At 42.2% G+C, this 24,920-nt stretch overlaps 8 protein-coding genes across 9 annotated transcripts; 4 read left to right on the forward strand and 4 right to left on the reverse strand.

Moving 5' to 3' along the window:
• The first annotated feature begins 217 nt into the window (after positions 1 to 217).
• On the forward strand, positions 218 to 1,366 carry LOC110859217 (histone-lysine N-methyltransferase SETD1B-like). Its single transcript, XM_022108102.2, has 2 exons — positions 218 to 756; positions 836 to 1,366. The coding sequence occupies exons 1-2, from the start codon at positions 402 to 404 to the stop codon at positions 1,030 to 1,032; spliced, it is 552 nt and encodes a 183-aa protein (XP_021963794.1). The 5' UTR covers positions 218 to 401; the 3' UTR covers positions 1,033 to 1,366.
• On the reverse strand, positions 1,174 to 2,604 carry LOC110859216. Its single transcript, XM_022108100.2, has 4 exons — positions 2,441 to 2,604; positions 1,940 to 2,319; positions 1,610 to 1,865; positions 1,174 to 1,538 (listed from the first exon to the last, which is right to left on the reverse strand). Coding segments are annotated over exons 1-4 (819 nt in total). The 5' UTR covers positions 2,442 to 2,604; the 3' UTR covers positions 1,174 to 1,356.
• A 51-nt stretch (positions 2,605 to 2,655) lies between these two features.
• On the forward strand, positions 2,656 to 10,578 carry LOC110859435 (histone-lysine N-methyltransferase trithorax). Its single transcript, XM_022108400.2, has 20 exons — positions 2,656 to 2,967; positions 3,099 to 3,386; positions 3,482 to 3,530; positions 3,682 to 3,821; positions 3,897 to 4,428; positions 4,538 to 4,767; positions 4,878 to 5,039; positions 5,734 to 5,941; positions 6,039 to 6,278; positions 6,379 to 6,523; positions 6,643 to 6,868; positions 6,947 to 7,525; positions 7,752 to 8,105; positions 8,166 to 8,375; positions 8,480 to 9,082; positions 9,185 to 9,513; positions 9,591 to 9,762; positions 9,847 to 9,946; positions 10,022 to 10,068; positions 10,143 to 10,578. Exons 1-20 carry the CDS (start codon positions 2,791 to 2,793, stop codon positions 10,314 to 10,316), a joined length of 4,965 nt encoding a protein of 1,654 aa, XP_021964092.1. The 5' UTR covers positions 2,656 to 2,790; the 3' UTR covers positions 10,317 to 10,578.
• Positions 10,510 to 13,972, reverse strand: LOC110859436 (cleavage and polyadenylation specificity factor subunit 2). The gene is made up of 12 exons (XM_022108401.2): positions 13,717 to 13,972; positions 13,532 to 13,637; positions 13,172 to 13,374; positions 12,899 to 13,101; positions 12,642 to 12,829; positions 11,947 to 12,551; positions 11,633 to 11,843; positions 11,374 to 11,526; positions 11,152 to 11,305; positions 11,003 to 11,061; positions 10,776 to 10,913; positions 10,510 to 10,687 (listed from the first exon to the last, which is right to left on the reverse strand). Exons 1-12 carry the CDS (start codon positions 13,863 to 13,865, stop codon positions 10,595 to 10,597), a joined length of 2,262 nt encoding a protein of 753 aa, XP_021964093.1. The 5' UTR covers positions 13,866 to 13,972; the 3' UTR covers positions 10,510 to 10,594.
• Positions 13,973 to 14,001: 29 nt separating this feature from the next.
• Positions 14,002 to 15,003, forward strand: LOC110859437 (signal recognition particle 14 kDa protein). Its single transcript, XM_022108402.1, has 4 exons — positions 14,002 to 14,241; positions 14,327 to 14,405; positions 14,474 to 14,631; positions 14,722 to 15,003. Exons 1-4 carry the CDS (start codon positions 14,218 to 14,220, stop codon positions 14,839 to 14,841), a joined length of 381 nt encoding a protein of 126 aa, XP_021964094.1. The 5' UTR covers positions 14,002 to 14,217; the 3' UTR covers positions 14,842 to 15,003.
• A 105-nt stretch (positions 15,004 to 15,108) lies between these two features.
• LOC110859439 lies at positions 15,109 to 18,227 on the reverse strand. 2 transcript variants are annotated; one of them, XM_035859420.1, is made up of 3 exons: positions 15,895 to 18,227; positions 15,578 to 15,807; positions 15,109 to 15,500 (listed from the first exon to the last, which is right to left on the reverse strand). In XM_035859420.1, exons 1-3 carry the CDS (start codon positions 15,908 to 15,910, stop codon positions 15,381 to 15,383), a joined length of 366 nt encoding a protein of 121 aa, XP_035715313.1. In that variant the 5' UTR covers positions 15,911 to 18,227; the 3' UTR covers positions 15,109 to 15,380. The 2 variants fall into 2 exon arrangements, with proteins under 2 accessions (XP_035715313.1, XP_021964095.1); XM_022108403.2 differs by having other exon boundaries at positions 15,889 to 17,038.
• A 210-nt stretch (positions 18,228 to 18,437) lies between these two features.
• Positions 18,438 to 22,068, reverse strand: LOC110859220 (translation initiation factor IF-2, mitochondrial). The gene is made up of 12 exons (XM_022108106.2): positions 21,593 to 22,068; positions 21,143 to 21,502; positions 20,947 to 21,029; positions 20,753 to 20,843; positions 20,642 to 20,691; positions 20,418 to 20,549; positions 20,187 to 20,348; positions 19,992 to 20,117; positions 19,803 to 19,907; positions 19,284 to 19,703; positions 19,018 to 19,168; positions 18,438 to 18,815 (listed from the first exon to the last, which is right to left on the reverse strand). Exons 1-12 carry the CDS (start codon positions 21,930 to 21,932, stop codon positions 18,604 to 18,606), a joined length of 2,232 nt encoding a protein of 743 aa, XP_021963798.1. The 5' UTR covers positions 21,933 to 22,068; the 3' UTR covers positions 18,438 to 18,603.
• Positions 22,069 to 22,094: 26 nt separating this feature from the next.
• LOC110859302 (signal recognition particle receptor subunit alpha homolog) lies at positions 22,095 to 24,899 on the forward strand. Its single transcript, XM_022108230.2, has 7 exons — positions 22,095 to 22,322; positions 22,402 to 22,767; positions 22,858 to 23,069; positions 23,158 to 23,749; positions 23,852 to 24,145; positions 24,233 to 24,409; positions 24,478 to 24,899. The coding sequence occupies exons 1-7, from the start codon at positions 22,206 to 22,208 to the stop codon at positions 24,601 to 24,603; spliced, it is 1,884 nt and encodes a 627-aa protein (XP_021963922.1). The 5' UTR covers positions 22,095 to 22,205; the 3' UTR covers positions 24,604 to 24,899.
• The last annotated feature ends 21 nt before the right edge of the window (positions 24,900 to 24,920 follow it).

Here is a 24,920-nt window from a genome sequence, read left to right on the forward strand (position 1 = left end):
AATTTTGCCGACGTCCTTCCTTCCTTCCGGTTTTGGCCCCACGATACTTTTGAAATCTATTTTTATTATTTTTTATTTTTATAAATCCGCCACTCACGTATTTTATTCGGTCACAAGTTCAATCTTACGGTCACGAGTGAGTTTCGGGACGGGACTCATTTTTCTGGGGCAACGTGCGAGTGCGAGTGCAGAAAAAGGGAAAGTGGGCAGACATACGTTTGTTTGTTTGTGGGGATACGAGACGAAGCACTCTCACTTTTCACTCTCTGCTATCTGTCCAAGACCAAGACCTCCTTGGTTGGTAACATTGACCAAACTGACGAAGGGCAAATTAATAACAACCCACCCACACACCAAATTAAAATCGGAAAACGAATTGTAAGCAAAAGCAACTGATTTAAATGGAGGCCTTAAAGAAAGAGAATGGCGAATTACGCCACGCTATCCATCAATTGTCGGTGGAGAAGGAACGCTTGGAGGACCAGTTATATCGGGCATTTAGGAAATGTTTGAATACAAAAAAGAGGAAAATTAGAGAACTGCAGGACGAATTGGCCGCTCTGAGGGACGAGAACAGAGGGGGAGGACAATCAAAGAAACCCAAGAGGAACAATAACCTGGTGATACTATCTTGTTCCGACGATGACGAAGACGACACCGACGTAGACGACGCTATCAAGTATGACCACGGACTCTTGCTTGGGGATGAGGAAGAGAGTAATACGGACAAAGAAGATGATGATCTAGGGCAAAACGGTAGGACCTATATATATAGTATTTTATATAATATGTTATCAGGAAGTAAATTATGATAATGTTAATTTTGGCAAAAAAGATGAAAGACGAGAGGATAATATAGTCAGTCTATCGCCAACTGCACCGGCCACAAATTCATCTCAGACGCTGTCTAATAAGAGCAAGACGACAAATGACGGAAATCATGGTACGGAAGACACGACCTCAGTTGTTCCTGTGGACGTGGAGGAAGAGGAGGTAGAATACGATTTGGACGAACTCACCAAAGATCTATGAAAACGCCCTGTGTAAATTAATCAAAGATGAACCGAGTGCCCACCAACCAAAGTAACCATCAAACCATTTAGAAAACAATAATTATGATGAAGTACACGTATAAAATAATTACATAAACACTTCTATTTTTGCTACTACTCGTTCGTTCCTTCGCTGTGATAATGACAATTAATCAATCAACACTCATTTACTTCACATTAATTTACCAGTGAATTAATTACATAAATAAAAATTATTATTTACCACAGTATTTTAATTAAAAAGTGGGTGTACGTAACTAGTTGTACAGATATCAATAGTGAGATTTATAAATAAAATCGTTTGTTAAATCCTTGAAATGCCTTCAAGAGAGGAAATGGTGCTTGAAACACCGTCCATGTATTCCTTTGTACCATCTCTCATTAAAAGCATTCTCTGATTATGTGGATTGTCCTGAATTAATGCCGGGTCTATTCTTTTGACAAATATTAGCCTATCCATTGCCACGGGTTTGTGATGAATTTGACCTGATAACAAGTTTTATCATAGCCTCCTCTGTTCCTTTACTAAACTGAGCAATAAATAATAAATTACCTACCTTGAATAAAATATGATGGGTCAAAATCATTCATAACGTTAAGAAGAGGTTTTCCAGGTTGCGAATGGCACAACCAATGCAAAGCGGCATATTTTCCACAGAATTGGTCACGATAAAATCCAGTTATTTGGGCGTAACAGGGAGTCTCTTTGGCAGTCTTGGCTCTTAGCTTTACAACATCTCCAACTCTATAAATTAGGTCATCGTATTCCAAGTCGGACTTGGCTATAGGAAATATCTCTGGGTCAGTAAAAATCTACACAAACACAACATCAGTACGTTATAAACAACATCAAATACTTGTTTTGTTTATATCAATTATTTGCATACCGGAAGTTGATTACGAAACCGTGTTCTTCGCATCCGAATAATAGTAGAGATTGATCGACCTTTGGGTCGTCTGGATCGTATTCGCTGTTTTAATACGAGGGATGTACAATCGTCTTTCTTACTGGTGTCATCTCGATCACTGTAATCTTCGTCCGTTCTTGGTTCTTTTAATTCCGAGTCAGAATCTTTCTTGCCATCTTTCTTCCCGTCGTATTCGGCTTTTAGTTTAGCATGCCATTTCTTTAGACCTTTGCTTCGGTCACGTAAAGCATCTGCAATTTGTTCGAGATCTTCGTCCACAAATGAGATCAATGCGCCACGCGTTTTCGGTCTAGTTACTCGCATCTCGCTACTTCCTTCGCTTTCCGACGAGTCCCCCACTACATTAAGAGCGAGGATAAAAAAGAAAAGAAGTAAGCATATACGTTTATACAATTTAGAACTAATTCATATATAGTTACAAATTTTAGTTAATGTTAATTTTGAATTTGATTGACTTACTGATGGATAAATAAATACGATATAGTCAAGATTTTTTGAAACCCTGGAGGATGGAGGAAGTATGTCTTGAAGCGTCTCAAAATTTGAGACTTTTAATTAGTTTTAATTTTTTATTGAAATTTCAATTCACAAAAAGCCCGACACCGACACGGACAGAACCAGAATCCTGCTGATCTCTATTTTCTCAACCTTTACGCGCCAGACGGGTTCGGTGGGAATTCACTTGCACTTTCTTTCCTTGTGGATCCACTGACTGAGGAGCTGATCAAGAAGTATTTGCGCTCCCTCCTATTTATCAGCTTGTAGAGGGTGACCTTTGTCGACCCTTTGACCTTCCATCCACCACCACCATGGCCCCTGTTCGAAAAAGGTCAGCCCTTCTCAAGAAGAACCCCACTGCTTTCGTCTCATACAAGGAAGCCAAAACCTCGGGCCCAGCTGCACTCAAAGTGAAAGCTACTCACATTCAAATCGTCGCCCAATTCGCCAATCGAGGAAGGTATCATCCAAGAGAAAATGAGGAACAGGTGATTTCACGTCCTAGCAATGTTCGTTTGTAATGAATGGATGACTAGATTCTGAGTGCCCAATTAGCTAATAGTTTGTAGTGTAATTGTGAATGAATGGTAGTACTAAAAAACGTATATCACAATTGCAGGGATCATCATCATCAGCTGCGACGATGACACCGCCGCCTGTCTTGGAGAGACAGGATGGTGTTCCCACCAGCCCATCCGTTCCTGCGCCTAATTATCGGCGTAGTGGCCGAGTCCCGAAGCGGAAGCGGTTGAGCACGTCGCCTGAACAAGTGGGACGACAGGCACTGGGGAAGGTGGCCAAGGGAATTGAAGGGACGATACAGTCAAAACTGGTCAGTAGGAATAGTAGCCCATCAGCAGAGAAGTCAGGAAAGGAGGACGGAGGTGGACGTGATCAGGAAATCAAGGTTTGTTTATTTCTGGAAATATCAAATATACATGAATTATTTGAATAATTCAATAATCGTTATAAGGTTATAATTAATTATTGTAATAATTTTAGGTCTCTACTCCAATAACTCCTAAATTCTTTGAAGGGAAAGAGGAATTTGGTAAAAAAAATCACACTTTTTAGCCTGAACCATGACTTCTGTAATCGATTCGATTTATAAAGTTCAGATTATGCAAACCTCTACGAATTTTTGCCTACCTTCCTTACCTGCTGTTTGTGCGAAATTTTAACTTTGTCATTGGTATCTGCAGGAGCTGCACTTATGATTCTGGTTGAGCCAGAACAGTCTTCCAGAAACTATTCTGATATACCAGTTGAACACGGATGGCTTCAATGTGGGATTTGCTGCAAACTTTCCGAGATTAATTTGGCCACAGCCAAACTTTCTGATGTAATAAGAAATAATTATAATCCAAACTCTATTGGTAATAGATATACTAATAATTGTGTGGTATCATATTTTTAGTCCAAGAAGTATGGAGCTTTTCTCTGTGGACAATGCGTTCCATTTCTCAACAAGTTGACCATCATTGCTAAGAAGGCCATGGCTTTGACATGTTTAGGAGCGAATGGCAATTGTCAATTTCCAGCTGCGTCCTCGTGTGAAGCTTGTTTCATCCATAACTGTCTGCTGCTCTTGGACTTTACTGACGAACTGTACTTCAAATTGTGGCGAGCCGTTCCGCCTGCTGCCTTAATTAATGTGCCACACGTACCTCCCAGTGTCAAACGTTACGAGGAAACGAGAGGAAAAATATTATGGGTTAGCCGACTGGATGGATCAATTCTTCATGCAGCCAGCAAGCTCGAAAGGGGGAAAGCAAATAACAAGGGGACCATCGCTGCTGCTGCTGTGGAGGCTCAAGATGACGAAGATAATGAGAAACATCAAATAAATCTGCCGTTGCGAGTTGGACAAGGACGAGTGGAAAAAAAGAAACCTGGAAGACCTCGTATGAAGCGCAATTTAAACGCTAAGACTGAACCTATATTACTGAGTTAGTACTTGAATCATTGTCTAATTCACTTGGAGTTTATTTATATTTTTGATTCTTGGGTTTATTGTTCATTATTATTATCATTGATGATTGAATGATGTCTGTTTAGAGACTGAAGATGCAAAGACTGATGCTGATATTCAAGTTGTTACTGAGGGCAGACAAATCGGGAGGACACGAGGCAGACAGGAAAATAATATTACTGCTGGTGCTAATATCGTCGCGAATAATTCCGCTACAATTACGACCATAAAAGAGGAATTTGGGACTGTTAACGTTTCCGAGAAAGGGGAGGATGCTTCTGTGTCTGAGCAGTCTCAGGAGCCAGAACCAGAATCGGTTAGCAATAATTTAGATTTTAAGATTTTCCAACATGCATTTTGTATAATTAATATTTTCGTGTAAATAGGTAGCTAAAATTTTTCTGACAACGTAAATTTTTTACCCAGATGGTTAAAGTGTTTCCTCCCCTCAACCCCTCTTCCTCATCGGCATCGGAGCTTGTTGGAGAAAAAGTGCTGGCCAAGTACGGATACCCAGTTGTCGTGGTGCCCGGAAGTGAACCTCCCACTCCACTTTGCTTCTCCTGCGGCTCTGCCGGAATAAATCAAGTACATACTAATCCACCTTCTTCAACCCCTTTCTTTTATGGATCTTGAATTATGTACATTCCATTGTTTTGTTTCTTACAAAAAGAGCCAGTTCCGAAGATATTTTGTTTGCTGTGTAAAAATAATTTGGCTTTTATTATTATTATTGGCTTTATTCCAATTTATATAATTTAATTTTCTAATTTGGACAACTTGTTTTGCTTTTTTTCGAACGAGATAAACGTTACTAAATATTATGCAAAATTAATATGCAAGCGAATGCTGGTGCTGCTGGTAATTTTCGGTGTTATGAATTATAATGACCACCTAACTCGTGCAAAGTATTGCCTGTAATAAATGTTTCTCACGTTCCCTTGTGACGTATTCCTAAAATTGTGCACCTATTGGCTTATGTAGAAAGATTCTTATTGTCACCACTCTGGCCTTGGCTATCGTCTAGCTGTTTCATAAATATATATTTGTAGGTGTCTTGCAACACGAGCCCCTCCGTCACTAATTTATATGCCACTTATTACATTTGTAACATTTCCTAATTTATGAGCTTTGTTGACTTTCATTCTAGTTTGCCTTCACTCAATTGATAAATAGCTGATGATTGACATAAAATAAACCATTTTCTATGTATGATTCGATGGTGGCAGGCGAATTGAGGCACTTATTAATTTGGTATCTTCTCAAAATCTGCTCTCTCCAGTTAGTGTACTGCTCCTCCTGCTGCGAACCATTCCACCCGTACTGCTCTGACGACGACGCTCTTCTCACTGCATACCTCGCCGAAGTCAGTCTCCGCCCAACCATCACCGGGGGACTGGTCCACAAGTTTCGAAAATGGAAATGCTCGCAATGCCTCACGTGCTCCCACTGCGGGTGTGGACGGAGAGATGGAGAGGACGACTTCATTGGTATGAAGACTTACAGCAAGAATAGTTATTCATGAATTGAAGAACTAAATACTAATTTAGTTACTCTGCTTGTTTTTTTTCTCGATTGCCCGTGCAGCCTGTTCTCTTTGTGCATCCTCGTTCCATCTCCGATGTACTAGAAAAATGCCGTTGAAACCGGCAACGAGCGGTAGAAACTGGGTGTGTGTAACGTGTCTCCATTGCTCGAGTTGCCAAATCCCACTGCGATCCAAGAATATGCAGCATCTCAGAAAATTGGGGACCGCAATGTCGGAAATTTTGTGCTTGGAATGTTTCAAGAGAAGGAGACAGGGTTCCTTCTGCCCAGTCTGCTTTGGTGAGGCACTTTACATACGTACATACATATGTCTGCCACTGTGTAAGACAAATTCCACTAATTATGTGACCATGATATTTTTTGCGTGAAATGCAAATAGTTTGCTATGATGACAACGATTGGGATTCGAAGATGATGGAGTGCGACAAATGCAAACGTTGGATCCACGCCCAATGTGAGGAGCTCAACGATGAAAAATACTACGTCCTGAGTGCACTTCCAGAAGCGATCGTATATGTTTGCAGGTATGTGTCTTCTCCATTTCACGTAAGACTATCTAGACTCTAGACTACTCTATTTAAATAAATAATAAATACTTAATGATGAGGAGCCTGAACAGTCTGATATTTGGTCTGACTTGCAGACTATGCCATCCGCCTATATCCACCGTGGGCTGGCGTTTCGCGATCGAGTCCGATTTGGTCGAGGGATGTCTTCGGGTGTTGGACCTATTTCAAAAGAAAGTTGTAGGGGTGACAAGGAAACGGCGAGCACTCAGTTTTAGCGTAGACGAAGAAGATGGAGCGCTGTCGAAGGGAATCTCGCCTTACTTTTCGCCCATCATTCTTTCGTCTACAGCCACAGTAGAGGTAACAAGACGTCAAAGTATTTTGGCACGGAATATAACTGTGTATTAATTACACTCTCATTTCTCTGTCCTCATCCAGAGTGGCTCCCTCCCCTTGCATGAGAAAAATAATGGGACGCCCACTTCTTGTCGTGAAACTACGTCACCCAGTAATAAGCAACAGGAACAACCACGAAGACAACCCATCTTGAGGACAACTCCACTCCCACGTCTCTCTCCAGATGAGAACAGTCTCATCCAACGGTACAACATTCGACCATGCATCATCCGTCTCTCCGACCTGGACATTACAGTCAGGAGGAGGGGACTCATTGCCAAGGAAGAAGAAGAACAAGAGACTCTTCCTCCTCCTTGTTCAAACCCAGGCGAAGTTACCCCGATTAAAAATAGGCAAAGTCTTGTCACATCACCGATCACCGCTATTTGTACACCATCAAAGATGAGCACGCCACATCGTGTGACGACCTCCTTCACTGAGGCCGTGAAGGCATCCGCCCCCCTTTGGCGAAGTGGAGTCCGCACTTTCCGCTCAATTTCCCTTGCCCTCCTCCCACCTTTCTTTGCGGACCTGAAAAAGACGTCGCCCTTGTCGGAGGAAGAGGAAGGCGAGCCGGACGCGTCCAAGTTTGTCTCCTACTTTGAGGATACGTTGAAACAGGTAAGACTTCTTGGAGGTTCGGTAATGTCAGTGTGCACTTTATGAGTACGTGACGTATATCTAATCAGTCATAAACATTGTAAAAAGCAAACGCTCAACCTAATTAACATAACGTACATAAGTTAAGGGTCGACTTTACCAAAATGGGCAAAATATATGACTTATAAGAAAGGTGAATTCGACACGAATTGAGTTTATTCAATAAGTCGTGTATTTACAACGACAGGTGTTTCCTTGGTGGAGGGACGACTTGAAAGAGTTGATCAAGCGGGTAGACGATGACGGTCTGGGTAGCAGTGGAGGATCATCTGACAATGCGAGCGTGGCATCCGAGAACATGAAGCCATCGGACCCCATGAAGGAGGAGCTCCTTCCCGAGGCAGCCGTCCTCACCCAGTGCTACTGGGATGAGGGACATTGGATGGACGGGAGAGCTTGTTCTCTGTGCCATGAATTGGGCGACTTTCCTTTCAATTCTTCTGGAAGATTACTAAACGTGAATCCGGAGGAGTGGGTCCACGTCAACTGCGCCATTTGGTCCAGTGAGGTTTGGGAGGAAGAAGACGGAGCCTTGCAACAGGTACCAATATGACAATCAACCCTTCAATTATTGTATGCTAATGAAGTACAATGTGTTTAGGTGGAGGTGGCACTTCTTCGTGGAAGGCGTACACCTTGCGATCTTTGTTCCAGGATGGGTGCTTCACTCAACTGTTGTGCCGGATCCTGTCGCGTGTGTTTTCATTTCACCTGTGCTATGCAGTCAGGATGTATTTTACAGGCCGACAAGAGTGTGTTTTGTTCTAACCACACGCGTCTTGCGAAAGGACAAGTACAGTTGGACATGCATGTGAGTCGTTATTTATTTTTCAATTCACATCCCACAGCATGGATGACGATTAATGCCGATATATAATCCAAACATTAAATATCTGTATATTTACTACGAGACAGGTAACCCGCAAGGTTTACGTGAGCAGCTTGACGAGTGCCCGACGAAGCAAGGAGCTGGTGTTGCCCTCAAGTAGGCTGAGAATATTTGTGGGATCATCTCGGGTGGACCGTTTGGGCAGTGTAGTTCCCATTTCGGTAATAAATTTGGGAAGTAAGAAAAATGAATGTCAAGAGAAGGAGGAAGCAGAACACACACAGTCGACAGTCCTGCAACCCGTCAACTTTCGCGTGGCCTACCTCCGTCTAGTCAAGCCCATTGAGGAGGGAGGAGGAAAGTATGTCGTGACGAGGTGGCAGTCTGTGCTAAACAAATTTGGTGATTTCCGGTCCAGTGGGAATGACAGTTGGAAGGAGCCGTCCAACTTCAACGTCGTGATTGACCACACCAAGCGTCGCGACCTGATCCAGCTCAGGCTCAAAGAAGCTCAGGCATTTTGGAGCTGGAGTCGAAATGCAAACAAGTTTATTGACGAGTTCAACATGGAGTGGGCTCCTGTGTACACAAACCCGTCAACAACAGCAGCGTCCCGTCGTACGAAGAAACGGAGAAGGTCTTCCAAAAATAATACTGTCGATAACCCCAGCTCCTGCTCATCTAGTCAGGTATGTAGAAATTCGACGACATACGTCATTATAAAATGATAATATAGGTGACGAGGGCGGAGGACAAATTAGGGCTACTAATCATTGCTTTTATATGATTAGTCCCAGTCCCAGGTGTACCGAGCAAGTTTGGAGTGGGTTCCGCCCCCAAAATCTCGTCCAGAAGAGGAGATGCTTCTCCACACGCTTTCCAGTCCCAGACTCTGCTTCCTCATCGAGCAGTTACCAGGGGTGGAAGACGTGGGTCCCTACACCTTCCGCTATGTCGACCCAGCGAGAGCTCCAGAAGACGTCCCCGCCTGCCCAACGTCCTCGGGCTGCTCCAGATCGGAACCCTTCGTATCTAGAAGGCCGCACGACATGTTCAACTGGCTGAGGTCGACGCATCGCAAGCCACCCAAGCAGCATTTGACAGGTGGAGGGGTGTCAACGTGAGTGTCAAAATTGCTCAAAATACAAGTCACATACATGTTATCGGTCCATGTTTATCATCCGTTGTATCTTACAGATCTGAAGAGACTGTAAAATCCAAGGGTCTCCCCCTCGCCATGAGGTTTAGAAATTTACGGGAGCGAGCCACCAAAGATCTAGTCGTCCTTCCATCCCACATTCACGGTCGGGGTCTTTTTGCCCAGAGGGACATTGAGGTTGGGGAAATGTTGATCGAGTATGCCGGGGAGGTACACGATTATAATTAATTATAAAAAATCTATCCATTCACATAATGGAGTATTAAATAGTTACTATGTTCAACTGTTGTGCAGATGATTCGTTCCGTCCTGTGCGACGTAAGGGAGCGGAAGTACGAGCTGTTTGGGATTGGGTGTTACATGTTCCGTGTGAATCGCAGTCATGTTGTAGACGGTATGCACAATTTTGTAGATTTTACTCAACAAGTTTTTTAGAGGTTTATTTATAGTCTAATTTCTTAAATTACAGCAACAATGAAAGGGAACGCTGCAAGGTTCATCAATCATTCATGTGATGTGAGTATTTACAAGTTTGCACTAATGCACTATTTAACGATATTTGCCATAATATTCCTCTGTTGATATTGCAGCCCAATTGTGAGTCAAAGGCAGTCAAAATCTTCGGAAAAGATCACATTTTAATATTTGCTCTGAAAAACATTGGGCGTGGCGAAGAGCTCACGTACGACTACAAGTTTGAACGAGAGGTGAACAAGTTGCCATGCTCCTGCGGGTCCCGAAAGTGTCGACGGTTTTTGAATTAAATAAGTCTCGTATAGTTTATTATTTTTCTGTTGACTACAAAATGCCAAAATGACCCCGTGAATGGAAATCTAGTAAGTTAAAGCGCTGGTGATTGTGAGAATGACTTGGCCAATCAGTTAATATGTAAAAATATGCAGACCAATGACTACATAGTACCATATTTATATTTATATACAGTTCAAATGACGAATATCGGATAAATGAAAAATACATATTTTATTTTTAAACATATAAAAAATAAAAACAAAGTAAATAAAACGACCCGACGACTTATTTATTAAAGTATTGCATACTGGTCGTAGAGAAGGTGTCGAATCCTATAGTAATCATCCGAGAGTGCGCCCTCCACCGTGAGCCTCCCAGCATCTTGCTATAAACATCAACCAACTTAATAATAGGCAATGCAAATTAGGGAATTATTAAAGTTGACAAATGTCTGGCTGATTTTATCCACTTACGCGACGAAGTGCAATGGTTCCTTGAGCACACCACAAAACTCCACCAGAAAATTCGGAGCCAATCCCATTTTTTGCAAGAACTTGTTTGAAATCGGACAATTTGAGCTCATTGACAAAGACCGTGTCATGTGGAGTTATCTGCAAATGGAATGGAAGAACACAACTCGTTAGGTTGCTTAATATATTCACATCATTATAATTGTACTTGTATGTTTTATTATTAATACCTCTAGTAGTGGCATAGGTTCCAGGCACGCGACAAATGTTTCACCTTCGTCCATGGCGTCTACACAGACCACGTAATAATTTATTTTAAATAACCTGACCAGTTAATTTGGAATAATTTGTCTCAATTGAAATTAATCGTTTCCACTACCTATTGGTGTTATAGACTTTGTGTTGCTATTGCGGGTGTCGTCTCCGTGCAGCGTGTCCGACTCCATCTGAAGATAACCTTCGACCCAGGACAGCTCGGCATCCTTGCCCCGCTGAAGGTTGAGGGATGATACAAGCGAGTCCTTCAGTTTGACCTGTTAAACCAGTACATGCTAAATACAACGGAATAATCTCTTATGCAGACATATTTAGGATTACTAACCTGATAAATGTAAGTCTCTGTTGTGACATCCAGCACTTCTCTGAGCTGTGGGGAATATATTGTAGTCTCGGGAGAAACTTGGGAACTGACTGCTATCAAGGATTTTACTGCCTCCTCTGCCCCACGTGTCACGATCAGTCGACGAGGTTTCATCTATCATCAAAAAAATCCATCCGAATTTCAATTATTACTATTTGTAAATTTTATGTCCATGTAAATTGTCTGCTATTTTCTAACTGTTCAATTATTCGCTACTCACATGTTCCAAAATCTTTTGAATACTTTCTCCATCCGACCGTCCCTCGAAATCAATGAACACGACGGAACATTGGATATCAAACTTGACAAAATGTGAAACACATTTTGTTGGGAGTTGGGCCTCAACCTCAGCATCACTTTGCCTTCGCCCATAAGACTTCTCCACGACCTCCTTTTCATACACGTTATCAATTAGGAAGTAGTCCTCTTGTCTGCCGAGTGAGCACAAAAAATAAATTAAAGGAATGCAACGACCAACTAATTAATTAAGAGGAATGGATATTAATGTGTTTCTAAGATCAATCAATTACATACTTGATAAATTCTCCATAATCATCAAACTTGATCTTTTCCTCTACATGAGGAAACATTGGATACTTGCTTCTCGCCGCCTTAAAGAGTGAGCCTGACTCGATTTTGGATTCCATGCCAGCCTTAATGAAGAGGTCGTGGTTCACTCGAGACGCTCCTTGGAATATGCCAATCATTTTTATGTCCGCATCTTCATCAACATCTGAATCGTCCGAATCGTCCATCATAGTCTCTTTCTTGATACGATACTCCTCCTCCCGTTGGATTCGGTAATGAGATTCCAACTCGCGTCCTCTCAGCTCCACACGTTTTCTAACTTCCAATTCCACAATGCCAGGCGAAGGATTGTCAATTAAGAGACGACCAAGAGTTCCACACGATGGTCGGGTGGTCAGGATGACACAGTTTTTCTTGTCTTGACACCAGTTCATAAAAAGCTCACGGGCAAATCCAAATTCGAGATCAGGACTGGAAGCAAGGACAACTTTGGGGCCGGGTACTTTTTGAAGCTCAGCCATGTTGTGACAAATATTCACATGCTTGAACTGAAATGGGTTATTTCGGGCACCTTCGAAGGATCGCATAAGTTTGTCACTCATCCACTCAATCTAGTGTTATCATCGGAATATGATCTTAAGTTACAACTGCTCATTACTGCTCAACCTAGTCGCATAAACTACATTTTGATAAGTACATACCTGACTCTTTGCAAACTCAATCACATTGTAGGCCAAATTGTTGATGAGTGCCAGGGAGTAGGGGTGGAGCCCGGACTCTTTGCTTCGCCACAACTGGTCCAGCATGTGCCCCAGTTCTAAGACTCTTGCTGCAGTATCCACTGCAATCAAAACGTTGCCACCGTTGCGCAGCGTGTGCAAAATCCCAGCTAAATCAAACCAAAACCAAAATAAACAAACTTATGATTAGAATTAACCTGACTTCTTATGATGAGTACCTAATAACTGTTCGTCTCTCGTCCTCCTCCTCGCCTGGATATAACTTGCATTATATGCATCCGTGATGAAGAGCGAAGGTTTGTTTATCTTGTCCAAATCACACCCGTTCAAGTGTCGCTCCTTCTTATGGTTAAAGTCTACGGCGTAGTAAATATCTTCTTCTCCAATTTTCATAATCTTCCAAACCGTCCCCCCAATCATGCTTCAAAACCAAGTTTAAATAGAGTTATGGATCGTGCTTGCTAAAAAATGATCAAAGTAAAACAGCTTACTGGCCTGCTGAGAGTGGCGTGATGGTCAACCCAAACCCCTTTCCCGACAAGTTGAGACTTTGATTATATTTTAATTGTGTAATTGAATCAAAGGCGAGATCTACATCGTCCAAATCCCAGTGCTTAAACTCCTCCTCGTTATGTCGCGACATGAAGTAGTCATAGAGGAACATTTGTCCCATTTTGTGTACTGGAACGGTAGCCTGGAATTATGAAACAAGTGTAAAGTAAAGGATACAGAAATATCGTATATTTCTGAGAAATATACGATATTTAGTATGAAGTTAGGTAAATTATTACGACAACTTTTATGTTATTAGTCTGTAATACAGACTGTATCTTGATTCTATATGCGCTTACATAAATGGGACAACAAAGACCAAGATTTCCGACAAAATGAGGCAATGCGCCAAGATGGAGCAAATCTGGGTAGGAAATGAGGACGGCATCGATTTTGGTGACATGTCTGTAGAGCAGAAGGGAACAAATTGTTATAATTGCAATGCATTTTAGATAATCGTTGTTTTGTTTAGGTTTTTACAGACTTTTTGAGCTCTTCCAAATACGGGATCCCTGTCAGATCGTCCCAGCCGCAGTCGAGGAGGAATCTAAACTCGTCAATTTGTAGAATGTAGCAAGGTGGACCTTCCCCCCAGACGCCTGATAATGGTTGGAACTTTATTATCGACGTCATTTTTTATATATTTTATTTAACTAAACTCTAATTACAAATTAAAATTAAAAGAGACGTTTGGTGTTGGTGATGAGACAAGGCCGGCCGGGCAACTCATCTCAATTTGGTCGGGGCGAGATGCGCGAGTGGTGATATGCGACTGAAAGTGAGGACCAGACCGTCACCAATATGTCCACTAATGTCCACGATTAATTAATTGTTTTGAGCTTGTGTTAGTATTAATTAGTGCGTTAATACAGAATTTTAATTCAAGAACAAACAGTTCATTTACATAAACCGGAAGTGAGGTGCGGAAAAGAGCAATAGTTATTTAGTGGTAGAGAGAAGCTATAAAAAAGGGAAACCAAGAAGAATGGTGCTGCTCGACAATGACGCTGTAAATTAAATTGATCACATCTTTACTTTACTTGATTTCTTGTTAATCAATTCTAAATTTGATATTATTTTCCCATATTTTTCAGTTTTTGACTGAATTGACTCGTCTCTTTCAAAAGTCCAAGACTAAGGGGTCTGGTACGGTCAATATCACAATGAAAAGATGTAAGTTCAAATTGTATGATGTTTATTAAGATTGAAAATGTTGAGTACTAATTATTGTGTTTGACCAGATGACGGAACAACTGGACCAACTCCTAAACCGGAAGGAACCCCAGTTCCTAAAAAAATTGCCAAATTAAAAGCAGCAGCCATGAAGAAAAACAGACCTGATGCCCCTGCCGGATGTCTTGTCCGTGCCTGTCTGCACAATAAAAAGATTTCGACAGTGGTAATTTATATATTTGTATATTATGATAATTAGTTATGCCTAATTCTGTACATCCTTAATAAAAGGCTGTCTGATCTCTTGTTTGAATAGGTGGTAGCAGATAATGTGCCCAAATTTCAGTTGACCTATTGTGCTGTCCTCCGTGGGAGCATGGATTCACTGAAAAGAGTGAAAAAGTCCAAGAACAAAGCCAAAGCGTCGTCGTCATGATATTTCTGCACTTTCACCATTCCTCGTTCTTATTATTAATTAGCTTATAATTAGGTATACTTTAACTACTATTATGAAAGAAATCATATTACACAACAACCTTTACATTTTATATCGAGTACGTGCGTGTTTGTTGCTAATTAAAAGTTTAATGATCCAGAAGTTGTATTTATTTTGTGTGTCTTTCTTATTGCGATTGGTTTAATCCATGCAGTTGTGTGGCAAAGTAAATAGCATTAACCGTAGTTTTGAATCTGAAAGAAATAATTTGACTTACGGACCAATTAATTTTTATTAATCAATCAACTTATAGATCTAGAATATATTCCTACAGGATTATAACCAATTGGGTATTAATTAAATTAGACGATAGCTGATGGCTATAAAACTATGTATCTTGTCTATATTAATGATTGCACATCGAGTAGCAAGAACGCATGTGAATACGAAGTCTCCTGAAGTCGCACGTTCTGAGTAAATCGGTAAAACGAAAGTGTGTGCCTGTCTGCTGATGCTAGTGTCATGTTGGTAACGGTGAACTAGAGGAAGCCGAGGGGGGTGGCTGGGGGCTGGAACACCTTGCAGATGCGTCGCCAGTTTGCCTCCATGGCTCCCTCCGACAGAATGCAGGCGTTGGCACAGTGAACCAATGCTTCGCTCTGAAATCCACCATTTACTTAATGCTCAGCAATGTTGAGTTACATATACTTGGCAATCAAGTGAAGAAAGGAATCACCTTGAAGCAGAGATCACAAGAAAAGATGCAGACATCGATAGGGTGCAGATTCATGCTCATCTCTTCCTCATGCCCCTCAGACACTGGTTGTTGGTGATGATGATCCGCCATCATCGCCCCTGTCCCTCCGCCCCCCAAGTTCCGACCAAGTGCTGGACACACGAGTAGGATGACAACCACTCCCAGCAGCCCCAGACGCCCAAGTCGGACCCACTCTTGCTGACGAACAGCTTGGGGAAATGGAAAAATGTCTCAATTCTTGAATCGCCCCTATGGCTTTCCCATTCAAGAAATTACTTATTATTCGTTACCTTTACCTCCCTCCAAGAACATTATTATATTCTGTCTGAATTTCTGCGATGTCCGGAAGTGAACGCTTGTTTCTGCGTCTGCGTCTGGGTGGAGAGGTTAATTGTGTAGCAGAGTGCGTGGAGGGCAAATGCGGTGGCGTCTCTCCCCCTCGCTGCCTTTTATACTTTTCGATGAAGGGATTGAGGACGGTGGTGGCCGTCGTGCTGCCTCCCACACACCCACAGCACCACATTATCAAAATGTTACTTAAATGCAACAGAAACTACCAGTCTCTTCATATATACATTTATTTTCCCTTCCCTGCTGCGTGCCATGCTTTTTGTGGATACTTTCTCCCCGAAATTACGACACCCATTCTCACGCGTATTATGTATTTATGTCGAAAAGGCGTCCATACAGATGGATGTAAGTCCTTCCTCTCTTGCAAGTGACAAATGGAGTTCATACTTACAGAACTCTCTGCAGCCGTGTCGTGGTGGAGGTGTAAGCATATTTTCTCCGGAGAAATGGGCTTTCTTTCCCTTGGCCGCACCAACAAAACGTCAGCATTGAGTTGCCCTGGGCTGGGCTTTTTTAATTCATCATCATATACTTTTTTCGCAATTTGCAGATCGGATTACGTATCAGAAATAGCTGAGATTCCATTGTGTGCATGACCAATCTCCCCCATCATGCATGGCGAGGGTTCTCAATTCTCATCCTCTCACAATTTCATATCACGATGCTGAATCGAGCATGCTACGTTCACAGGGAACATTAAGACTTGGAAATGCATGCGAGCAACCCAACTTTCTCTCTCACTCTCCAAGGAAAGGAAGCATTGTGCCATCATTCATTCACTCACTGATCACTTCATAAGGAGGAGTGTGTGGTTGCGGTTGTGTCCATTAAACAGTTGGTAAAATACAGCACCTCTTTTTCTATTTATATGACTTCATCCACTTAAACAAATTGCTATTGTTTCCAAACTATTTTCTCCTCCCAGCCCTCCATCTCCGCTCCCCTTTCACTTATTAGCCCAAGGAAGCTGGAAAACAGATCCATCACATCAATTCGTCTCAAGTTCCCTCAAAGGGAAGGTCGCGTACGTAGATGATGAGATGTACATATGTGTACTGCACAAACAAACATGGGTTCAACCCGTCTCAGTTTGACGCACTTCAATTTGCTCACTTGTAATATTACTTTTAGGGGAAGAGCAAATGAGCAAAAATAGATTGCAACCTAATAAATAGGTAAAGAGGACCAACATGAATGTACATATGACTTTACTATTCCGTGCAGTACTAATTCCAGGTTTTCACTCACACGGTCTGAAGATTCATCCGTCTAAGAAGTACATCTGCATACTTAAGAAGGGGATCAGATATGTGCATTAAGTGAGCCATGGCGAATGTGTGGGTGGATCAAGCAGGACTATCATTAATAATGATGGATGAAAAATTAGGAGAAAGTATCTTTAGAGTCATCCAGGTTTGGGAAAGAGAGAAAGTTGAGGAGAGAGAACGAGTTTGTCAGTCTCTCATTCCTATTACATTACATTACCACCATATATAGATGGAACATTAGCATAAGTTAGACTCGTTCTCACTTCCTAAAAAGTATGTAAGTACATATGTATGCGTATACATGGCATGTCATGTCTCAAGTTTCATACTTTCTCCTCTCCCATCGTATCGCATCTGCCCATTTTTGCCACTTATTAATACTCCCATCCCACCAGTTGATGAGCAGGAAGACGGAAAGGTAAAGGAACAGGACGTATATGCACTTGTTTAAGAAGATGACGTGAAAGCACATGGGGCATGAAAAGTGAAATCCACGTTATGCTTATTTCGTCGTGTCTAATTTCAATCTAAAATTAATGTCAGCTTCTAAGGATTAGTCTTTCAAGTGGGATGGATGGATAGTGGTGAGAAAACGTCAAGGAATATACGCAAACACGTTTTCGGGCAAATACTGGTACTGCGAATTTCGTATAAAAATGTGACCTCCGTCATAAGGATCGAAGTTGTGTTGGGTTTAATGGGTTAATGTAGATGGGAAAATTAATGCTGATGAGATTAAAATGGTGAACTCTCTCATTTTCTCATTTAAGAGCAAATTAAACTGTCATTTCATGAGATGTGACGAGGAGCAAGTGCGGATGAGAAGAATTAACTAAGAGACCTGCGGAGGAGATGGATTATATGGTGACATTTCCTCAATTTGCAGTTGACAACTTCGAACGTAGAATAAACTGTCTTTGGGGTGCCTTATATAGAGCCTCTCTGACTCTCTGGGGACTGAGTCTCATCTCTCTTTAGTTAGCACAGTGCTTTCTTCTCCTGCTTTCACCCTTCTTCGAGTGTTGTGACGACGATGATATTAGCTGCTAATCCCTCTCCATAACTCTCAAAATTAGACGAAAGGTTGCCAGTTGCGCCCTAATGTTCCGTGTCACTCGAAGGTACGTAAATTGCATAGGGTCTCTCAACCTCTCGTATGTCACCTAGTAGTTGGAAAATTAACTCTTGGATGGCACAACTAAAGTAAAGGCGAAACCATGTTTCAACAAACCAGTCGATCAGACAGGCGGATATTCATTTATTTTATTATACAAAATAGTTCATATGTATATGTCGCCCGTCGCCTAGTTGTCGTAGTCTAGTCTAGTGTAATAAGCATGTAGCACAACTATTGCGCTACATATATTAAGTAATTATTGTATTATTCTAAAAGCCTGGGTCCCACCCACAACTTTGTGCAACCTGATTGTGTGTGTAGCAGATAATGTGATCACCTTCCTTAGGAGAAAAGTCTTCCGCAACGGCTGAGCCTTCTTCCATTTTGGACTCTTGACGAGGCACAAAAGCTAAGCCGCACTCGACCCCGTTCTTTATAGACTCCACCTCTTCCTTCAAATGGCGCATTGAGTGGATTTTACCTGGAAATATGTAGAAATACGAACTATGTATTGCATCGTTCAGTCAACATCTTGATGAAGAGTATTTATTTAGGTAGGAGAGACACGTGTCAGTTCTAATTAGTCTTTAATTAGAGTTGACAGGAGGAGATGATCTCAACATGAGAGTTCTGATGCGTGGGAGTGGATAATGTGTGTACAAGTTTATCAATTAATTAAGTACCGTCAAAGATGACATCTTCTCCGCGTTGAACGCGGTACAGGGCGTTTCTCTTGAGAACACCTTTTGTGCACCTCGAACCTGCCACCATCACCGCCTTCTTCTTTCCTTCGCTTACCTTGAATAGGGCGAGGACGGTTGCTTCTCCCAAAATCTGATGGATTTTGACAGGATGAATGAATGAGGATCGTATTAATTGCAGGATTTACGGCACATGTCACATAAAAAGCCACAATCACCTCCCGTATGTAACTTCGTAAATTAATTACCTCTTCCACCGGCTTAGTTGGCAACCTTGAGCCAATATCTCCCTTCATGGACTCGATGATGCGATAAATTACATTGCTCAGTCTGAATTCGATCCCCAACTTTTTACACTCGTTCTTCAGTTGTTCTGAAATCTTAACATTGAACCCGTAAATGTGAGCTTGAAATGTTTCGGCTAGTTTGATATCCGTTTCCGTGAGGTCACCGACGCCATAATGGACGAGATCGAGACGACATTGATCGTGGCAGTCGTACGTTTCAAGAACGTCTAAAAGAGCTTCAATGGAACCGTCGACATCGGCCTTAACGATGATTGGGAGTCGAATGGTTGTGTCTTCTTGGAACTGTTTCTGTCTGGGGCCAGTAGGTTTTAGACGGAAGCGACCTAATCTCCTCTTCTCGGCAAGGATAGCTTTGTAATCCTATCCAGTGTGCGTGAAAAATACACCATCCATTAAACTACTGCAGATAATGATCATGGGACATATAGAGACATTTAAACCAACAAAAACGATCACCACCTTCAAATGATCTTGATGTTTCTGTTCAATGACAACAGCGTCACTTTTGGCCTTATCCTCCATATCTTTAGCAATCCGACATTCCACCACAGATTTCGCAATTTGCTGTCACAAGCAGGTTTAGATTTAAAGATTTACTGTTTAGCGTTGTATCGTATTTAACATATTCCAATCCCAAGGAAAACTAACCTCGGACTCAACCTCGTAGATCGTGTCTCCAGCAGAAGGAAGGTCTCTCCAACCAATTACTTCCACCGGGGTGGAAGGTCCAGCTTTCTGCAGGGGATGCCCATGCTCGTCAAACATTCCTCGCACCTAGAGTCATTCATTCATTCTAGAAGCACGAGTCGCTTAATGAATGTGACTGATTGCATCCATCAGTACCTTGGCCCAAGCAGTCCCCGCGACTAGAATGGCACTCTTCCTTAAGGCACCTCGTTGAACAAGTGCCGTGCATAGCTTTCCTCTACCAGGATCCACTCTCGCTTCTAAGACGACACCTTCCACAAACCCCTTGCTTTCACTCTGAAGATTTTGAAGTTCTGCCTACACACACACACAGATTATAGAAACTTAGTCAGTGCTGATCCAGTCACAGTAATAAATAAGGCCCACTTGGACTAGAATCGCTTCCACGAGGGTGGGAAGATTCGTCCCCTTGGCCGCAGAAATTGGAACACACTGAACATCCCCACCAAAGTCTTCTAATTGAATCCCCTCTAGCAGCAGCATACGTTTCGATCTTTCCTGCAAATGACAAAATTTGGTACTCTGACTACATCACAGCTAGCTAGTTGCAATACAATAAGTCCTTATAAGAGTTTAAAATTTGGACAAACCACGTCCGCTGCTCCTTTGTCAATCTTGTTGATGGCAACAATCATTGGAACTAAAAAAACACATTATTCAACTGATGAATTGAGATTTTGCAAGTAAGGTGAGACACAAACCATTGGCTGCCTTAATCATCCTTATTGACTCTTTCGTCTGCTCCATGACCCCGTCATCGGCTGCGACCACCAAAATTACGAGGTCTGCCCCCTGCAGTCCATAAACCACAATTCATTCATAAATAAAGTCGACCAATCTTCAATATTTATCAAGTCTAAACCTATGATGATTATGTTAACTTTCCCAAACTCACATTTGCACCTCTTTGTCGTAGTGCCGAGAAAGCAGCGTGACCTGGCGTGTCTAAAAATGTCACTTTCCCTCCAGCCACCTCCACTAAATTCCAAAAACAAGTATGCAATTCATGTGGAGGCAACTTATTACACTGTCATTTTAATTAGCAGTCAGCATCATTTCTTGCTCCATATTTATTTTGTTTGTTAGCTCACCCACGAATGCGCCAATGTGCTGCGTAATCCCACCCGCTTCTGACGCGGCCACGGCAGTGTTTCGTAAGGCATCCAGCAGTGTTGTCTTGCCATGGTCAACATGACCCATGATGGCAACAACAGGGGGTCTGGGGGCCAAGTCTTTAGCCATGACGGGTCTAGGATTCAGCACAGCTCCCTTCTCCAGCTCATCGTGATGGCTTGCCGTCTTATCCTTACCACTGGCAGGCGAATCAATTTTAGTTCTTACGCCCAAGGTCCTTGCAATGTCTCGAATTACTTGAATATCATCTATCTGAGATTTGGGGGTGTCATAAGCGTCCGCATTTTTAACGTAAATCATGGCTTCAAAAACATGATCTGTGTAAAGATCAAAGAGATACATTAATGCATATGGAGCTACCAACTGCTAACCAAACTGTTTTACTACTGTTGAGAAAGAGCTAATACCCAAAGACCTCCCCACGCTTGTCGCCAACTCGGACACTGTCATATTCTTCCAAATATTGACGACGGGTTTCGATTTTTTATTGTCGGGCGATGGTAGGACAGGTTTCTTTGCCTTCGTGGTGGCAGCTGCACATCCAACCCCACTCGTGCACAGGGCTCTACAACTGTCATTATTATTATGTCGAAAGTGTCGACATTGTCTAAAAATTGCGGCAGTCGAATAAGAAGAAGCACCGTTTACTAGTTCACAATGCACAAGGATTCCGCCACTGCTGCTGCTAGCCAAAATTGGAGAGAGCAGCTTCGTCAAGAGGGCACGGGACAATAGTGACGACGTCATTGTAGGTCAGGAGGAGGAGCGCTATAATTTCGCCAGCACATATTACAAAAGTGGAAACCAGTGGTAAATATCAATCACTGTGCACTAATCATCAGATCGCGGATCATGTGGGAGTGAGGAGTATGAAGTTGGCGGTGTGTGGAGTGGAGTGAAAGTAGTCAGAGCTCCATATGCTCTCCTCACTTCTCATCGTGTCGTCGTCCTTGGAGTTTCGCCTCTAAAAATCTCCCAATCTCCGCCAATCTTTAATTTTAATTCCCCAATTATTTCACCATGTTGGACTTTTTCGTACTCTTTGGCAAGGGTGGAATCGTTCTCTGGTGTTTCCAGTCCACCAAGGAAGCCGTCCTCACATCCGTTAATGCGCTTATTCGCTCCGTTATCCTCCAGGTAAAAAGCAATTGCGTAGTAAATACTTGTAATAAATATGAGTGATTATTATTTAACTTCTGGTCAACAAATTTTGAAGGAACGAGGTGGCGATGGTCGCTTTGAACATGAACAGCTCATGCTCCAGTTTAAATTGGACAATGAATTTGACCTCGTTTTTGTCGTCGGGTATCAGAAAGTGTTGAAATTGAATTATGTCGACAAATTTTTGGATGACATTCACCTCGAAGTTAGAGATCGATACAAGAACGAATTGCTGGACAAGAGAGGGCTTTTGCAGGGCTTGGACTTATCCGTTGAGTATGAATCAATCCTGCATGCGGCAGAAGTTTGGAGTTTTGAGTTGGCGAAACAGCCCAAGACGATGAAAAGTTTCGATGAGTCGAAAAAATCAAAGAAGACTGTGGCTTCTATGATTGAAACCAAAGGGGGTGGCTATCCAGAGGTAATACTATCGTTACATTTAACTCGATTGAACTTATAATTATAATGTATATCGCATTTTTAATAATAGTAATGTTTATTATTTATTTAGCCTGAATCGAAGAAGGGGAAAAAAGCTAAGGCACCTGCGGTGGCGCCCACTCCCGTTACACAAGAAAATAATGGCGACGATGGGGATTCTGCCGACGAAAATGGAGAAGGAGATGGTGAGGAGGAGGAAAATGTGGACCCATTTTCTGGCCTATCACTGCCAATTGGAAAGCAAGTGTCGAAAGGACCGGGTGGGAGGAGAGTAGTTAAAGTGTATGGATCTGATAAATATATGCAATCCATGTTTTCGTTGTGCTCGATATACTTTACTTAAATCTGTACTGTCTCTGTAAATGTGCAGCAAGAGTCCAAAAACGGGGAAGGACAAGGGATCTGGAAAGAAACCTCGGACTTGGGACCAAGGAGGGACTACTCGTGACCTTGCCGAGCTTGATAGATCCCGACCTGGAGATGCCCAATCCCAGGAATTTATCCCAACTGATCGTTCCATTATTGGAAAGATGTCGGGTCATATCAAAGCATTGGAGGTTAGAGTGGATGACTCGTCGTCCAAGAAAGGGAAGGAGGGTGGAAATGTGGTCACTAACCTGTTCAAGGGGCTCGTTGGTGGGAAGGCGTTGAGTGATGGGGACGTTGCCCCAGCTTTGGAGAAATTGAAAGATCATCTCATCTCGAAAAATGTTGCTGCTGATGTTTCGCTCAAGATTTGTGACTCTGTGTCAAAGAAATTGGAGGGAAAAGTCCTAGGAACTTTTCAGACGGTAAATTCGACTGTCAAAAGTGCTTTGGAAGAGTCATTGCTCACTCTCCTCCGGCCAAAGAAGCAAGTGGATGTTCTTCGAGATGCGCTGGAGGCAAAGAGACAACAGAGACCTTTTGTTATCACCTTTTGTGGGGTTAATGGTGTGGGAAAATCGACCAACTTGGCCAAGGTATTACATGTTATAAATTACTCGGATTATAAACACTCGTTGTAATAATTAATTCGTTCTATTATGTGATGTCGTTTTTTCACTTTTTTTGTGATGTTCCAGATTTGCTACTGGCTAATTGAGAATGATTTCCGTGTTCTCGTCGCAGCGTGTGATACATTCCGTGCTGGAGCCGTTGAGCAATTGCGGACCCATGCTCGACATTTGAATGCACTTCATCCCCCAAAGGGTGGGATTCCGATGGTGCAGTTGTATGAGAAGGGCTACGGTAAGGATGCCGCTGGTGTGGCAGCCGAAGCAATCTCTTTTGCCAAAGACGCACGTCTGGACGTCGTTTTGGTTGATACGGCCGGGCGAATGCAGGACAACGAACCCTTAATGAGGGCTTTGTCAAAGGTATTAACATATAATCCAATCTATACAGCATGTGTGTAGCGCAACGCAAACATTCGGTAGAACTAATTTGCAGTTTGTATTTATCAGCTAATTCGAGTGAACGATCCCGACCTCGTGCTATTTGTCGGAGAAGCGCTCGTTGGAAATGAGGCGGTTGATCAATTGGTTAAATTCAATCGCGCCCTGGCTGATTTTTCTGATCAGAACAATCCTCGCCTTATTGATGGCATTGTGCTCACGAAATTTGATACAATTGATGACAAGGTAATAATCTACATTATGGTAGAAATATTATGAGCAGTGGAAATTATTAAACAACTATTACATGTCAGGTTGGAGCAGCTGTGTCCATGGCGTATATTACCGGTCAGCCCATCGTTTTTGTGGGGACAGGACAAACCTACACTGACTTGCGAACTTTGGACAGTCAAGCCGTGGTAGCTTCCCTCATGAATTGAAGCGCTAGCAGAAAGTCAATTGCTGCATATTCTTTCTTCCACACTGTTCCACTCTGGTTCACTTATTCCTCAACCATATGCCTTTCCATTTAATGCTATTATTACCTGAAATTTTACACGATTTTTGAATGGATTCTTGATCCTCCCGTTTATGTTGATCATTTTGTTGATTGTCAACATCCATGGAATATTCGGAAAATGTACACACATATATGCATGTATACATATATATTTTCGTATAGATTGTATTTAAAATTACTTATTTGATCAATACAAAATAAAAACGGTTAAAATTACAAATGCGTTCAACCTGGAAA

This window comes from Folsomia candida, unplaced genomic scaffold (genome assembly GCF_002217175.1).
Source record: "Folsomia candida strain VU population unplaced genomic scaffold, ASM221717v1 Fcan01_Sc025, whole genome shotgun sequence".
Classification (NCBI taxonomy): Eukaryota; Metazoa; Arthropoda; class Collembola; order Entomobryomorpha; family Isotomidae; genus Folsomia; species Folsomia candida.

Excerpts from the sequence above, each read along its gene's own strand:
- LOC110859437 (XM_022108402.1), top strand. The coding sequence starts at position 14,218 with ATGGTGCTGCTCGACAATGACGCT. Across the intron at positions 14,242-14,326 it reads TGCTGCTCGACAATGACGCT|TTTTTGACTGAATTGACTCG; the intron begins GTAAATTAAATT and ends CATATTTTTCAG. Across the intron at positions 14,632-14,721 it reads ATAAAAAGATTTCGACAGTG|GTGGTAGCAGATAATGTGCC; the intron begins GTAATTTATATA and ends TTGTTTGAATAG.
- LOC110859217 (XM_022108102.2), top strand. The coding sequence starts at position 402 with ATGGAGGCCTTAAAGAAAGAGAATGGCGAATTACGCCACGCTATCCAT. Across the intron at positions 757-835 it reads TGATGATCTAGGGCAAAACG|ATGAAAGACGAGAGGATAAT; the intron begins GTAGGACCTATA and ends TTGGCAAAAAAG.
- LOC110859220 (XM_022108106.2), bottom strand. The coding sequence starts at position 21,932 with ATGACGTCGTCACTATTGTCCCGTGCCCTCTTGACGAAGCTGCTCTCT. Across the intron at positions 20,692-20,752 it reads GATGATTAAGGCAGCCAATG|TTCCAATGATTGTTGCCATC; the intron begins GTTTGTGTCTCA and ends GTGTTTTTTTAG. Across the intron at positions 19,704-19,802 it reads AACATCAAGATCATTTGAAG|GATTACAAAGCTATCCTTGC; the intron begins GTGGTGATCGTT and ends CACACTGGATAG.
- LOC110859216 (XM_022108100.2), bottom strand. Across the intron at positions 1,866-1,939 it reads GGTTTCGTAATCAACTTCCG|ATTTTTACTGACCCAGAGAT; the intron begins GTATGCAAATAA and ends GTGTTTGTGTAG. Across the intron at positions 1,539-1,609 it reads CCCATCATATTTTATTCAAG|GTCAAATTCATCACAAACCC; the intron begins GTAGGTAATTTA and ends ACTTGTTATCAG.
- LOC110859435 (XM_022108400.2), top strand. The coding sequence starts at position 2,791 with ATGGCCCCTGTTCGAAAAAGGTCAGCCCTTCTCAAGAAGAACCCCACT. Across the intron at positions 2,968-3,098 it reads CAAGAGAAAATGAGGAACAG|GGATCATCATCATCAGCTGC; the intron begins GTGATTTCACGT and ends TCACAATTGCAG. Across the intron at positions 8,106-8,165 it reads AAGACGGAGCCTTGCAACAG|GTGGAGGTGGCACTTCTTCG; the intron begins GTACCAATATGA and ends CAATGTGTTTAG.
- LOC110859436 (XM_022108401.2), bottom strand. The coding sequence starts at position 13,865 with ATGACGTCGATAATAAAGTTCCAACCATTATCAGGCGTCTGGGGGGAA. Across the intron at positions 13,375-13,531 it reads GTCTTTGTTGTCCCATTTAT|GCTACCGTTCCAGTACACAA; the intron begins GTAAGCGCATAT and ends TCATAATTCCAG. Across the intron at positions 10,688-10,775 it reads GAACCATTGCACTTCGTCGC|CAAGATGCTGGGAGGCTCAC; the intron begins GTAAGTGGATAA and ends TGATGTTTATAG.
- LOC110859439 (XM_022108403.2), bottom strand. The coding sequence starts at position 15,910 with ATGTTCTTGGAGGGAGGTAAAG. Across the intron at positions 15,808-15,888 it reads GTTCTTGGAGGGAGGTAAAG|CTGTTCGTCAGCAAGAGTGG; the intron begins GTAACGAATAAT and ends CATTTCCCCAAG. Across the intron at positions 15,501-15,577 it reads CTTGTGATCTCTGCTTCAAG|AGCGAAGCATTGGTTCACTG; the intron begins GTGATTCCTTTC and ends GGTGGATTTCAG.
- LOC110859302 (XM_022108230.2), top strand. The coding sequence starts at position 22,206 with ATGTTGGACTTTTTCGTACTCTTTGGCAAGGGTGGAATCGTTCTCTGG. Across the intron at positions 22,323-22,401 it reads TTCGCTCCGTTATCCTCCAG|GAACGAGGTGGCGATGGTCG; the intron begins GTAAAAAGCAAT and ends CAAATTTTGAAG. Across the intron at positions 23,070-23,157 it reads GGGAGGAGAGTAGTTAAAGT|CAAGAGTCCAAAAACGGGGA; the intron begins GTATGGATCTGA and ends GTAAATGTGCAG.